This window comes from Vipera berus (assembly GCF_964194415.1).
Source record: "Vipera berus genome assembly, chromosome: 1".
Taxonomy (NCBI): domain Eukaryota; kingdom Metazoa; phylum Chordata; class Lepidosauria; order Squamata; family Viperidae; genus Vipera; species Vipera berus.
This window is the reverse complement of record NC_138202.1, coordinates 72,635,737-72,648,384: the sequence shown is the minus strand read 5'-3', so window position 1 is coordinate 72,648,384 and position 12,648 is coordinate 72,635,737. Positions and strand designations below refer to the sequence as shown.

At 38.1% G+C, this 12,648-nt stretch overlaps 1 protein-coding gene across 2 annotated transcripts in view; it reads left to right on the top strand.

The window, feature by feature from the left end:
• Window positions 1-3,824: 3,824 nt before the first annotated feature.
• PLEKHD1 (pleckstrin homology and coiled-coil domain containing D1) overlaps window positions 3,825-12,648 on the top strand; it is a 60,407-nt gene continuing 51,583 nt past the window's right edge. For both annotated transcript variants that reach the window (XR_014027160.1, XM_081333264.1), the window contains exons 1-2: window positions 3,825-4,097; window positions 10,881-10,974. Coding sequence is in view for 1 of the 2 variants with exons in the window: in XM_081333264.1 (XP_081189390.1) it covers window positions 3,949-4,097; window positions 10,881-10,974 (243 nt within the window). In the remaining variant the exon portion in view is untranslated. The remainder of the gene's footprint in view (window positions 4,098-10,880; window positions 10,975-12,648) is intronic.

Genomic DNA, 12,648 nt, shown 5'->3' with positions numbered 1-12,648 from the left:
GGCATGACAACTCCCTTCTGTAAGCTAGAGATTACGTGCAATTCAAAATGCTGATGATATCCTACCTGACATAAGACTGGGTTTCCTGTGGGACCAACTGCTCCCGAGGGTATTTGCCCATCCCATACATTCTGAAGGAGAAGGCAACCTCTGGGTCCTTTCATTGAAATGGTCATGTTATGAGCCCAGGAGGTGAGGGTTCTCAGAGATGTCCCCTGCCCTTTGGAATGATCTTTTCTTAAGACATAAGGTTGCCCCAACTTTACATCCCTTTAGGTGGGAAGACCTGGCTTTTTCTCCCAGCTCTGGGATCAGGTTGAATTGAATCCATGATGGCAAGAGAAGGTTTTCAGTTCTCTCTGCCCTGTCATTGTTTAATGTATTTTAATACATTGTATTAATTATGTCCACCACCCAGAGTCAGCTGATTTGATTTTGGCAGTCGTGTAAATGCATAAAATGATGACAAATGTACCACGTTCTTGTTAGCTCTAGACATTTCTAAGCAAAATCCTTACTTAATTTTTTTTAAAAAAAATAAATAAATCCAAATTTAAGCTTGTCTAAATGGAGCTGGAACATCTTGGAAAATTACTTGGGCACCTGTCCAGCTGGATAGAAAAAGACTAATCAGAAATTATTTTTAATGTATTTTCTCTAATGAAAGCCCCTTGTGCTTCTCAAGCTTTGGACAGAATCCTGCATATAGAATATGCTATCCAGTCTTTTATATGAAAATGTCTATTCTGCTGCCATGTTTTGGGCATCTCTGTAAAAATAAAACAAATTGCAGGTAGATAGATATAGAAGTTCTGCCGTAAAATATTGGGCTCCCATGATTTTGGCGATAGACTATTATGGTAGTTGGAGAGGAAGATAATAGGAAATTTACACAATTGAAGCAAACAGGTGTAGACAAAAGACTGGAGATTTCTTCTAGTGAGTGATCCAGTCTATTTGGAGCTATTAGAAAATTTACGGTAGGGTAGCAGGAATGGTCTGACAATACAGTAAGTACCTCTGACTATTTATTTTATTTATTTATTTTAATTCCATTTATATCCCGCCCTTCTCCGAAGACTCAGGGCGGCTTACAAGCTTAGCAGTAGCCTTCATTCTATGTATATGCCTGCTTATTAGGGCTTTCACACACACCCCAAGCGGCATTATTACAAAGTCAGCTTAATTGCTCCCAACAATCTGGGTCCTCATTTTACCTACCTCGGAAGGATGGAAGGCTGAGTCAACCTTGAGCCTGGTGGGACTCGAACCTGCACTAATTGCAGGCAGCTGGTGTTACTTAAGGAGGCATTAGCCCACTGCTCCACCAAGGCTCTTTTTTATCAGCTACCTATGACTATCAGACCAATAGTAGAAAGGAATTAATTCATTGACAACAAAAATGATTACAATTGCACACTTTGGAGGCATTTGGGATGTAATTGCCCATCTGCTTTTGGATTGCTTTTTTTTCTGTTAAATAGGCTAGCCTAGTAATGGTAATGAAGGGATTCATACCATAATGAATTTTGGAGAAATAGTTTGCTATTTTATAGCAATACAGAGTTTAAAAAGGTTGTCAGAGGCAGGTAAAGTTTCCTATTGGTGAGAGAGAAAAAATTGAAGGATAATTTGAGGAGATCTTATTTCTGCTATGTGTTATGTGGGAATTTTCAAAATTTGTCATCGCAGATAAAACAAGATATACCAATTTGACTTGGAATGAATGAACTGAAGTTCATTTTCAATAAACCGATATCAAAGGATGCAGCAGTTGATTGAGTCAAAATTGGGCCCATTTGCAGTGATTGCAAATTATGTGTTAGCATTTTGACATTTCCACTGAATAACTGGTATACTGTCTTCATTTTATTTCTGGAAATATCGTAAGAAACTTGTGTTATTCTTTACTAACATCAGTTCATTCTGAGTTTTAATTTCCCCAATAGCTCTTTACAATTCTAGACTATTTGTCTTCTTTGATGACCTGACCTTTCCATATTCTACTCTACAGGCTTGATTTTTGCTTTTGTTTTCTGATCCTCAGTAAACTTTGAATAACATAAGTTAGCCAGAGAGCTTCGGTTTTAAAAAAGATGAAATCTGGAGGGCAAACTAATGTTCATATCTATCCCATATGTTTTTAAAAAAACATTTTTAGAAACTTAAGTTGAAAAATTTACAAAATGTATTCCTATCTGAAATTTTAGGCAAGCTAAAGGTTGAGATTTTAGACAAGCAAGGGTTAACCATTCCATTAACCGCATCACCCACACTGTAATGCTCAAAAACAGAAATGTGGCTTCCAACGTCTTCTACAGCTATCAGTATCCAAGAAGCCTTGCCAGGAGCCTTTGTTCAGATGTAATCAGGCAGCAGCACCTCTAAATACCTCCATGACCACAACCCATATTGTACGGGACAGTTCCCAACATTCCACATAGGTTGAAAAGAAATGAAGGGAAGGGAAGAAAGCCTGGTTTTTAACTGTCCTGTTGCTATTGCTGGGCTGCTGAATTTGTCTGCTACACTTCTGCTACAATTTGTTTTAGGCAGTTTGTTATGAGACAAAAAGGTCAAATGGATTGGCATACTATGGTTTGTGGTTAAACTACTATTGCATGTAATACATATTTCTATTTATATCACAGGGTATATACACCACAGCACACATTTCTCAAAGCATTGTTTACACAAACAATTCTATGTCAATCATCCATTGTAACCATCCAGAAAAGCTGGTAATCAGTTTAGTAAGAAAGCTTACTTTTTAAACAGTTTCTGAACATTTTGTTGTTAAGCCAAAAACAGGTTTTGCTGCATTTCCTTTCCCTATCTCCTCCCATTTCTGCTTTAAAAGAGTATATGTGCATTTTACTTTTTTTAAAAAAAATAATGGAGCTCTCAAGCTGAAATTTCACAAAGTTAAATGTCCTCTAAAATCCTGTTTCCATCCCATTCTGCCAAAGAATGCCTTCTATTATAGCTTCTCATCAAATCTTTTTTTCAAACTATCTCTGACTGGTTTAAGCTGAATCTTGTCTTCAAATCTTGGGTCACAAGTTACATGTTGGCTGTGACTGAATGTTGAGATGTATTGTTCTGAGCTCTTGTCATATATTCTTGTTTTTGTTTACCTCAGAGAAAATTAAAAATAATTTTAAAAATATCTCGGTCCACAAATTAGAATCAAGTCTTTTCAACCTTAAATCTCACATCTGAATGGAAACTTGGCTAGTGGAATTCACATTCAAACATATGTTAATGATCAACATTTGAACAGAAATGCAATCTTCATTGAGCTCAGAGGTGGTTAGTCCCATCCAGCTTATTCATTAAAAGAACCCTTTATTCCATAATTATCCTTTTTTTCCCCAAGCAGCACAATGTCCCTTCTTGGATCCTCCTCCCATTTTATCTTTACAACAACCTGACAAGGTAAATTGGGCTGGTCATTCTCAGCGCAAGAATTTAGCTAGTGAATGGATTGAAGATTTGGACCCAGAGCGCCATGTTCTTATTCCTAAACCTTAATCATCATACTAAACTGACTAGGGAAGAAACTAATGAGTGCCATTTCATTCTACCTGCAACTATACTTTGTGAATGCTCCACTGTTACACAAACTATGCCTTGGCTTGTTACACTGAGGGCTCCATCTACTTCATGAAAAAGGTTTTCCCCCCTGCTTGTCTGGAATGTTCCCTCTCTGGTCAGGGCATCAGGAAGCGAAATGAAACAAGGAAGCTCACATCATCTCTGCATCAGGGAGACAAATATCGAGCACTGGCAGCAGAGTTATTGATTCAGAGCTAAGCCTCACTCTCTCCCCCCCCCCTCTCCCCGACTAAGCAGTTACACCTTTCTGGTTCGTTGCATTTAATCGGATTCCTACAGCTGCAGAGCAGAGGCAGAGAATTGGATTTTTTTTAAGTCTGCCTCTTAATAATGTTTACTTCAAAATCCAACTCCGTCTCTCCTTCCCCCTCCATGGATCCGACAGATCTGGATGCCTTGGATATCCGCACCAAAGTGCAGCTGTACGGAGTGCTCTGGAAGAGACCGTTTGGGAGACCGTCAGCCAAGTGGTCCAGGAGGTAAGGCAGAAGGTGCCTGGGTAGAACTGCAGAGGCAAAAAGGGAGGGGAGAAGAGAAGGTGATTATGGAGTTCATAATGGGAAGGAAAAGCCAGAAAATCTGGGATAGCAAATCAGGCTGGAGTTCTGGATAGGTAGGATCTTAAAATGTCCAGGCAGAATAGAAGAGTACAGTGAAGAAATGGGGCTGTATTAAATGTGTAGGATCCAAATCAGCCTCATCATCACCATCATCATTATTTTGCAATTTTATGGAATCTATTAATTAACAATCTGGGCAACCACAGTTTCTGTGTTGTGGTCCATTTTCTAGGTTGGCAAAGACTCTCTGCCTGCAATGCTCTGTACTCTTTAAAGAAGAGGCATAAGAGACCTGATGTTAGGCCAAGTGTATATAAGAGACAGTGACAACTTAAGTAGCATTTCCATTTGGATTCCAAGCTTTTTTTTCAGAATGTAGGCTAAGTTGAGATCCCCCACTAGGGAAAGTTTAGCCATGCAGGCTTTCTTTGCTTGCTTGTTTGCTTGCTTGCTTGCTGCTTGTTGTGTGAACTTAATTCCAAAGTGCTTTTTTGAGAATGCTAGCTGCCTGATCTAAAGACATGACACAATGCCAACCCAACAAGGAGGAGCCAACCTGTTCGTGCTATCACCATCTAATCCTACGCACATATTTATCTTGTGCTCATTCTCAGAATTACTGCACAATTCTGTTTCTCAATCACAAAACATTACAAGTTAGCTGCTGAGAAGAAAATGCCATCCCCATAATAAATATCCCATTCCTGAATATAGTTTTGGATTAGTAGCAATATATGTATTCAGGAGTAACTTATTCTACTGCCTGATTTCAGAAACATTTAATGCGTAAGATTTCTTTTTAATCTTCCTGCTACTCTGACCAGTCCTTCTAGAAAGATCTGTCTCTGTGATTCTTCATCTTAAATTCCATGTGCATTTATACTTGTAGTTAATATGTAGCCCAACTCAACATGAAAGCACAGTGAATAAATATAAAGAGAAACTTGGATCAAGGGTTCCTATGGAGGAAATTCTACTTACAAGGTTCTTCCATTGAAGCAAAAAATAGGAGATAAGTTTTTGCTGATCCTCCCCGTTTCTTCTTTTGCCTCATCATTCCAGCACAGCATAAAAGAGCTGCAGAGAGGAGAACATTGTTCAATGATTTCCCTTTCCTCTCTCCTGTGAAGAACCTTTAAAATGCTATTCCCTGAATTCATCTGTTCAAAAAATGAAATTCTGGATCTATTATTGTATTAAATGTATGTGTTTCATTGCTAATTTGCCTGAGCAAAAGAAGATGAGGTGGGGAAGAGGTACAGCTCAACCTGCACTTCTACTCTCAATGTGTACCTGTGAACTTATGAAAAAGATATTTCAGGCTATGTACATGGAAATTAGTGGGCCTTCTGCAGCCAAAGAGAGGCGGAATCCTTCTGAAGCAGAGGAGGTGTTGACCTGAAAGTTGCAAGACTTAGCAAACTGTCAAGAGCCAAACCACTGATTCCTGAATAAATAAGGATAGTGGTGGCTTTTAAAAATGCTTTTCAACCACAGTATGAAGGCATTGTATAGAATAGCATCTCCCCCACCCCCAGATTCCATATGCCTAAAGCACAGTAAAAATGCAAGCCATAAAACAGTTGCAAGTTTCTGCCTTTTTTAAGTGACATTCTAAGCTATATTGATGAAGGCACTTAGAGAAAGAGCTGATTCTGATGTGACAGAATGCAGAATAACAGAGTTGAAGGGACCTTGGAAGTCCTCTAGTCCAACCTCTGCTCAAGCAGGAAACCCTATACCATTTGAGACAGATGGTTGTCCAATCTCTTCTTGAAACCTCCAGAAGAATCCTGTTTTAATAACTGATAGATTTATTCTACTAGTTGAAAGCAAACAACAGTAGAGTGGGAGAGGAAACAGTTCCTTTGGCAAACTGTTTTTTGTTTTTTGCATTCTCTGGGGTAGGTAGACAGTCTTGTGGGTTCATCAGTTTTGTGACTTTATTATAAGAATGTCACCGAACAGCAGTGATGTCGACCCAGCTCTAAAACATGACAAGACTCATCTGTCACAGTTTGACAAGCACTCTGATAAAATAGTCACAACAGTTCAATGGTTATATAACAGCTGGTACTGATCAATCAGGGCAAGAACAGGAGCAAAACCTATTATAAACTGATCAACACTAGGCAATTACAACTAGAATGTAAACAAATGACCCCGACTAGCTATCTTTCTCACCCACAAGCTCATTCCTAGTGCCTGGCTGACAGGTGAAAGTTTGGAATAACAGTAGCTAAAATATTTTCCTAAATAAGAACTTAGATCCCATAATAGTTGAGCTCACTTTCAGTAACTGTGCTTCCAGATTTATTGTAGGGTGTGTATAGCTTTAAGTACTAGATTCTGCCTTGTTTATGAGTTCATTGAATTAAATAGAAAACTTCAGCATCAAGCTGGGCATCAAAAGTTTGCAAAGATGCTTAGAATCACCCACGCTGAAACTTTTTTCCTCCCTAAATTAACTGTTTCTCTTTTCCATTTAACAAGCAGATCTACCAGTCTCCTCTCTCTGTGGTTTTGTTGCCAAAACATGTAACAGAAAAGTATGCCATTTCAGTTGCTACATTTGAGATATGGAAAGTCCTGGAGACGCTCTTTTTCCATTTCTACCAGAATCTATCTCCCAAAGGATGAAAATAATCCCAGTTTCAATTATGTGCATTATTTGGCACCTGGAACTTTTAGAACAGTATAGTGCGAAAGAAAAAAAAAGAATTGTGTAGATCTTAGATTGAAGAATGTTAAAGATCTGAGAGTACTTAACTTCTTTTAAGTTTTCAAAGATTTTATAAATGTTAGGCTAACTAAGCTCATTAACAGCATGTTAGAAATCATAGCAGCATTTTTTCTACAGAAAACAGATTTTCTGAGGGTTGATCACAGAGTGTATATGTTTTTCTCAACTATGCCAAATGTATATGTAACTCATTTTGTAACAAACAACTCAGGGCTCACTCTTGATTTTATAGCATAACGCCCACCTCTACTTGCAGATTGCAAAATTTTGGATGGAAACAAAGAAATATTTAGTAGAAAAGTCTTTGCTGCCATCCAATGGTTGTCCAGATTTTTTTGCAGCCCAGATATAGCAGACTTAGTAGTAAATGAAATTATTCACATATGAAAACACAAACTCCTGGTTGTGGTTTGTAAAACACTATTGAATAGCAAAGGTTCTGCAGGTGATTCCTCAATGTGGGTGACACATGTAGTCATAATGCTTGACATCTCTGAAGATTGCCAATCTTGTGCGCTTGGGGCTTTCTCATTTCTCAAACCTTGGAAGGTTTCAGGCAGAAACCACACCATCTCTTGTGATTTGGCATTTGGGCAAATTTTTGTCCTTTTAGCTTTTCTTGCAAAATATTGAAGATTTGCATAGTCATTTAGAGTTAGGCAGTACCTAAATGTACTTAAATTAATGCGAAGAAGCTCTCTGTGTTATAGTGCTTGCATTGCTGACCCCAGATATGTGGGATGATCCTCAAAAGCTTCAGGGATGATACAGGGCTTCACATATAGAAAAAATGTAGGCAAGGGTTGCTCTAGAACCAATGAAAGTGTTAGGAATGAAATGTAGTATCAACTATAGTTTCTGTGCATGAATATCGTAGCCGATTATTTCTTTTTTTTATTAAAGAGTTTTACAAAAACAAAGTTTTACAATATATCCCCAAATCCCCCCCACCGCAAACCCGCCCACTTCCCCCCCCCACTTCCCAGAGCTAAATACAGGATTATAGTTACAATAATCATATTCTAAATAAAAATTATGCATAATATACAATTAACCAAATTCATAATGTGCTTTAACTCCCTTTAACATAACTACAAACAAAGTACCAATAACAATATCCCACTAAAATCTACTCATAAGCTAAATGGAACTTTTTAGTCCCATATTTGTTCTGAATATAATCTATCCATCTCCTCCAAACTGAAATATATCTTTCCTGTGAATGATCTTTCAAATAAGCAGAAATCTTAGACGATTATTTCTGTCCAGGATCAAATATCGGTGGTGGTCCAGAGAAAGCTGTTCAAAACATTCCATAGTATTGAGACTAGTTGAACTGCCGCTATGAAAAGAAGGGTGAATCTAGGATAATATTCAAGGAATGTGTTTGTTATTACTTTCAAAAAGAAAGCATTCCCTGGATTACCCAGTTTCCAGATTTGTGAGTATCCAGTCCACAGAGCTTCTGACTCTCAAGATAACCCTTTTGCAAAGTTACTGTTTCAAAAGTAATTTATTTTCCACTGACTTTAAAATGTCCATGTATTCTCAGTTTAATGTGCTTATATTACAGAGGTGATATTTTGTCTTTGAGATGTGGGTGGTAATTGGTGCTTAGTCATGCCATTGTTGACAGAAATTATTCTGGGCTGATTTTATGAGGAAGTTAAAGAAAACCTCACCAGTTCAGGAACCTTTGTTCTGTTTAGACAGAAAATGTTTTTTTTATACAAAGAGAGTTGCTGAGAATTGGAACTTCTCCGAAATTTGTCTGTAGCTCAGAACAAACACTTCTTTTATCGTAACTCCTTTTGTGAAAGACATTTCCAGTATGCATAATTACATTTTGCTTTAGTCTTCCAATCCAAAGACAATGACAGTGGATTTTAAGATTTATTTTCACATATTTCATTAGCATTCTTACCGCTGAGAAACTAAAACATTTTTATAAAATAATCTAGACCTTGTTGAAAGAAAAATTTTCATCAGGGTCCATTCTAAGCTGGGAATAAACAAACATGGAGACTGCTTTAGAAAGAAGGTTGTAGTTTATTGAAGAGGAGAGCCAGAGAGTAAGATGGCTCTGGGAAAGCTGACCACATGTAGTAGGGAGTGGTGGGTTTTTATACCTTCTTGAGCTTTTGTTTGGAGTTGTTCCTGTGGCATGAACTTTGTCCTGATTCTGAGTGTGCCTTTCTGGTATTCGGATTGTGGTATTATTATGTCCCAAAGGTCATATTCTGCTTCCCAGGGGGTGTGGCTGATGACTATGTCCTGTGTTGGATGTTTTTGGTGTGCGAGATTGTTGATTCTAGGGATCTTTGTCTTTCTAATCCCATCATATCTAAGCTTCCAGGTGCCAGTCTTTCTGAAAGGATTATGATATCTGGATTTCTACAGAGCCGGTTTCTGTGTGAGGGAGGGAGACCTGGGGCTAATAAGAAAAACTGGGCATGCTTTTCTACCTTTTTAAGATCCTTTGAGGAAATATTATATTCTGCCCTTTTTAATATTTAGTTCTCTGGCAGGCCCTGACTTCCCACAACCTCATTATACATTTGGTACATTATGTACAATATGTCTTCAGCAGTGGTGGGATTCAGATATGTGAACAACTGGTTCTCTGTATGGATGCCGCTTCCAGAAGTCCATTCTAGGCGTGGGCAACAAAAAATTAGCTACCAGTTGTGCCAAAGTGGTGCAAACCGGATGATTCCCACCACTGGTCTTGAATGAATGTTGTTTGTACATTTGTAATGGCTAGAGTGAATCATTACTCTGAGAAGTACAAGGGAGTACATTTATATTTACTCCCTGAGATATAACTACTAAGCTGAATTTGATGATGTGAAGACACTTCTCATATATCACCAAGTACATAACATTGATATGTTTTAGCATTTCTTTTTAAAGAAATTCACCTCTTTGCAGTGACTTTACCCAGCCACTAATTCTCTCAATACAGGTAGTTCTCAGTGACCACAATTGGAACCACTGCTCCAACTCCACTGCTAAACTGCACAGACACTAGTTGAATCATCAGGTGACTGTGACAGACTTACAACTTCACTTCCTCTTTGCTCATTAAGCAAAGCAATTTTACTTCTGCCTTCTGTATTTACTCTGTTTGTTACAAGCTAGTTCAGAAACACACAAATGGCAGTCGTGATCATTGAAAGGGTCATAAATGCAAGGAAGGGTCACAAGCTTTGTTTTTTTTAACACTGTTGCAACTTCAGATTGTTGTAAAACAAAGCAGCCAGTAATCAAAGACTACCTGTATACTTTTTTAACTGTTTTTCTTTGAGAAGGAATTCAAAATTTTTAACTGCTTCCAAATTTTCTATAAAGGGAACTGATATAGAAGGCATTTTTAAAAACTAAATATTTAAAAGTACCACATTACTTCCCCCCCTCCCTCCCCCCAAGATTCAGTGTGTAATAGTACGGGTATATGTAATTTTTCTGGAATTGGCATATAGGTATCAAAACTTAGACTTGAAAAAATACTGAAAAGGTAATTCAGCTATCTTCTTTTAAGCTTAAGAATGGAAATCAATGGATTATAATCACTACAGTGCAAAATAGCATGTGCAGGTAAAAGGCAAGTTTCCTCAAAATGAAATTAGCAGAATAGCAAAAGATATTATTAAAAAATGGCTAGACTTACGTAAAAGCCAATCCATACCCATTCAGGTAGATCAGCACTTTCTACTACTGTATATCAGGGGTCTTCAAACTTGGCCCTTTCATGACTATGGACTTCAACTCCCAGAATTCCTCAGCCACCCTGGCTGAGGAATTTTGGGAGTTGAAGTCCACAAGTCATGAAAGGACCAAGTTTGAAGACCCCTGTACTACATTGTGGACCATGGCACCCACCAGGGTTTAAATAACTACATGTTACCATTGCCTGTTGGAGAATTAAAATTTTATGTAAAGAAATATTTCTTTTTCAGATTCTTTATCATCAAGGAAAGTTTTCTGCTTTACTATGCTGAGAGTGAAAAGAAGAACTTTGAAAATAATCGGTACTTCAATATCCATCCAAAGGTTAGCAACATTCAGATAGAGTCTTGTTAGAAGGGCATCTAGAACGACTGGATTTCTGCTTCACAATACATATATTTGTGTACTTAAAATGAACATTTAAAAAATGTAAATGAACCTGCATGGTGCATTTAAGATTACCTGGAGAGTAAACAATCAAATATAGCATGCAATTTTTAATCCCCTTGAAATCCAGATTACCTTTTCCTTGTTCAGCTTCCAAAAAGCCTTGAAGTTGTGGCATTTCAAAAAACATTTGAGTACAACCAGGACTGTGTGGGGGCATCTGGAGTGATTGTTTTGATTGACTGATTGATTCTATTTTAATATTTGTTTCTTGACGTAAGCAACTCAGAGCCATTAGGAACTGAGCAGTACATAGGTTCAATAGGTAAATAAATACAGATAGTCCTCCATTAAGAACCATCCATTCAGCAACTGTTCAAAGTTACAGTGGCACTGAATGACACCTATAGCCAATCCTGAAAATTGCAGCCAACATAACGTCCCCGCAATCACATGGTTGCAATTTGGATGCTTGGCATCCAGCTAACAATTATGATGGTTGCAGCATCCCGTGGTCACATGAGCAGAATTGTGAACTACACAGCTGGCTTCCAACAAGCAAAATCAATGGGTAAGTCAGCACAAGAGTTGCTTAAAGAGCTGTGGTGGTGCAGTGGTTGGAATGCAGTATTGCAGGCTAACTCTGTATTCTCATTGCCAGCAGTTCTATTCTGACCGGCTCAAGGTTGACTCAGCCTTCCATCCTTCCGAGGTTGCTAAAATGAGGACTCAAATTGTTGGGGGCAATACACTGACTCTGTAAATTGCTTAGAGAGGGCTGTAAAAGCACTATGAAGTGGTATATAAGTCTAAATGGTATGCTAATGCTTAACATCCAGAACTGGAGCTGCTGGAATTTGCCATCATAAGTCAATGCAGTCATGTGATATCATACTTTATGATTGTAGCAAGAGAGTTCCTAGTCCCAATGACTGTCATTAATCAAGAACTTCCTGTAAGTAAATAAAGTTTCTCCATTCTATACTTCTTATTCTTGCAAGTTTACTCCCTTTTCTGAACACCCTGAATATTAGGTATCTCAGAAACATAAGACATCTGTGTGGCTATGCATTCAGAGTGGACTGGCTTAAGGCTTTTGACATTCACTTTGTTTTTATTCAGAAACTCAGTAATAATTCATGGGGATTGTTAAATAGCGGGTTCTTTGGTGCAGGAATGAAGACACGAAGCTGAGTACAAGGTAACTCATAGTTTATTTCATGCAGAAACTGTACTGGAGAAAAGGCTGCAACTAGCCGCAATATATAGTCTAGCCCCTGGGCAGCAGCCAATAGGTTTGAATCAACCATTGCCACCTGGAGACAGCCAATTGCAGCACAGGAGACTTGTAGTCTGGGTTGCTGGAGAGCCACCCACATGGTATTCTTTAAGAGCCCAGTACATAACACCCCTCCCCTCTTAGACCAGACCATAATAACACCAATTAGTCTCCATAATTGTCAAGACTCATTATCCAAACACACTAAAATAAAAGTGATAATAATAATAAAAGTAAAAAAAAATGTAGGTTACAATGTTATTAAACAACATCTCAATGAATAGGCTTCAAAAATGGCACTATTAGACAGTTACATCATAGCACTAGTTTCT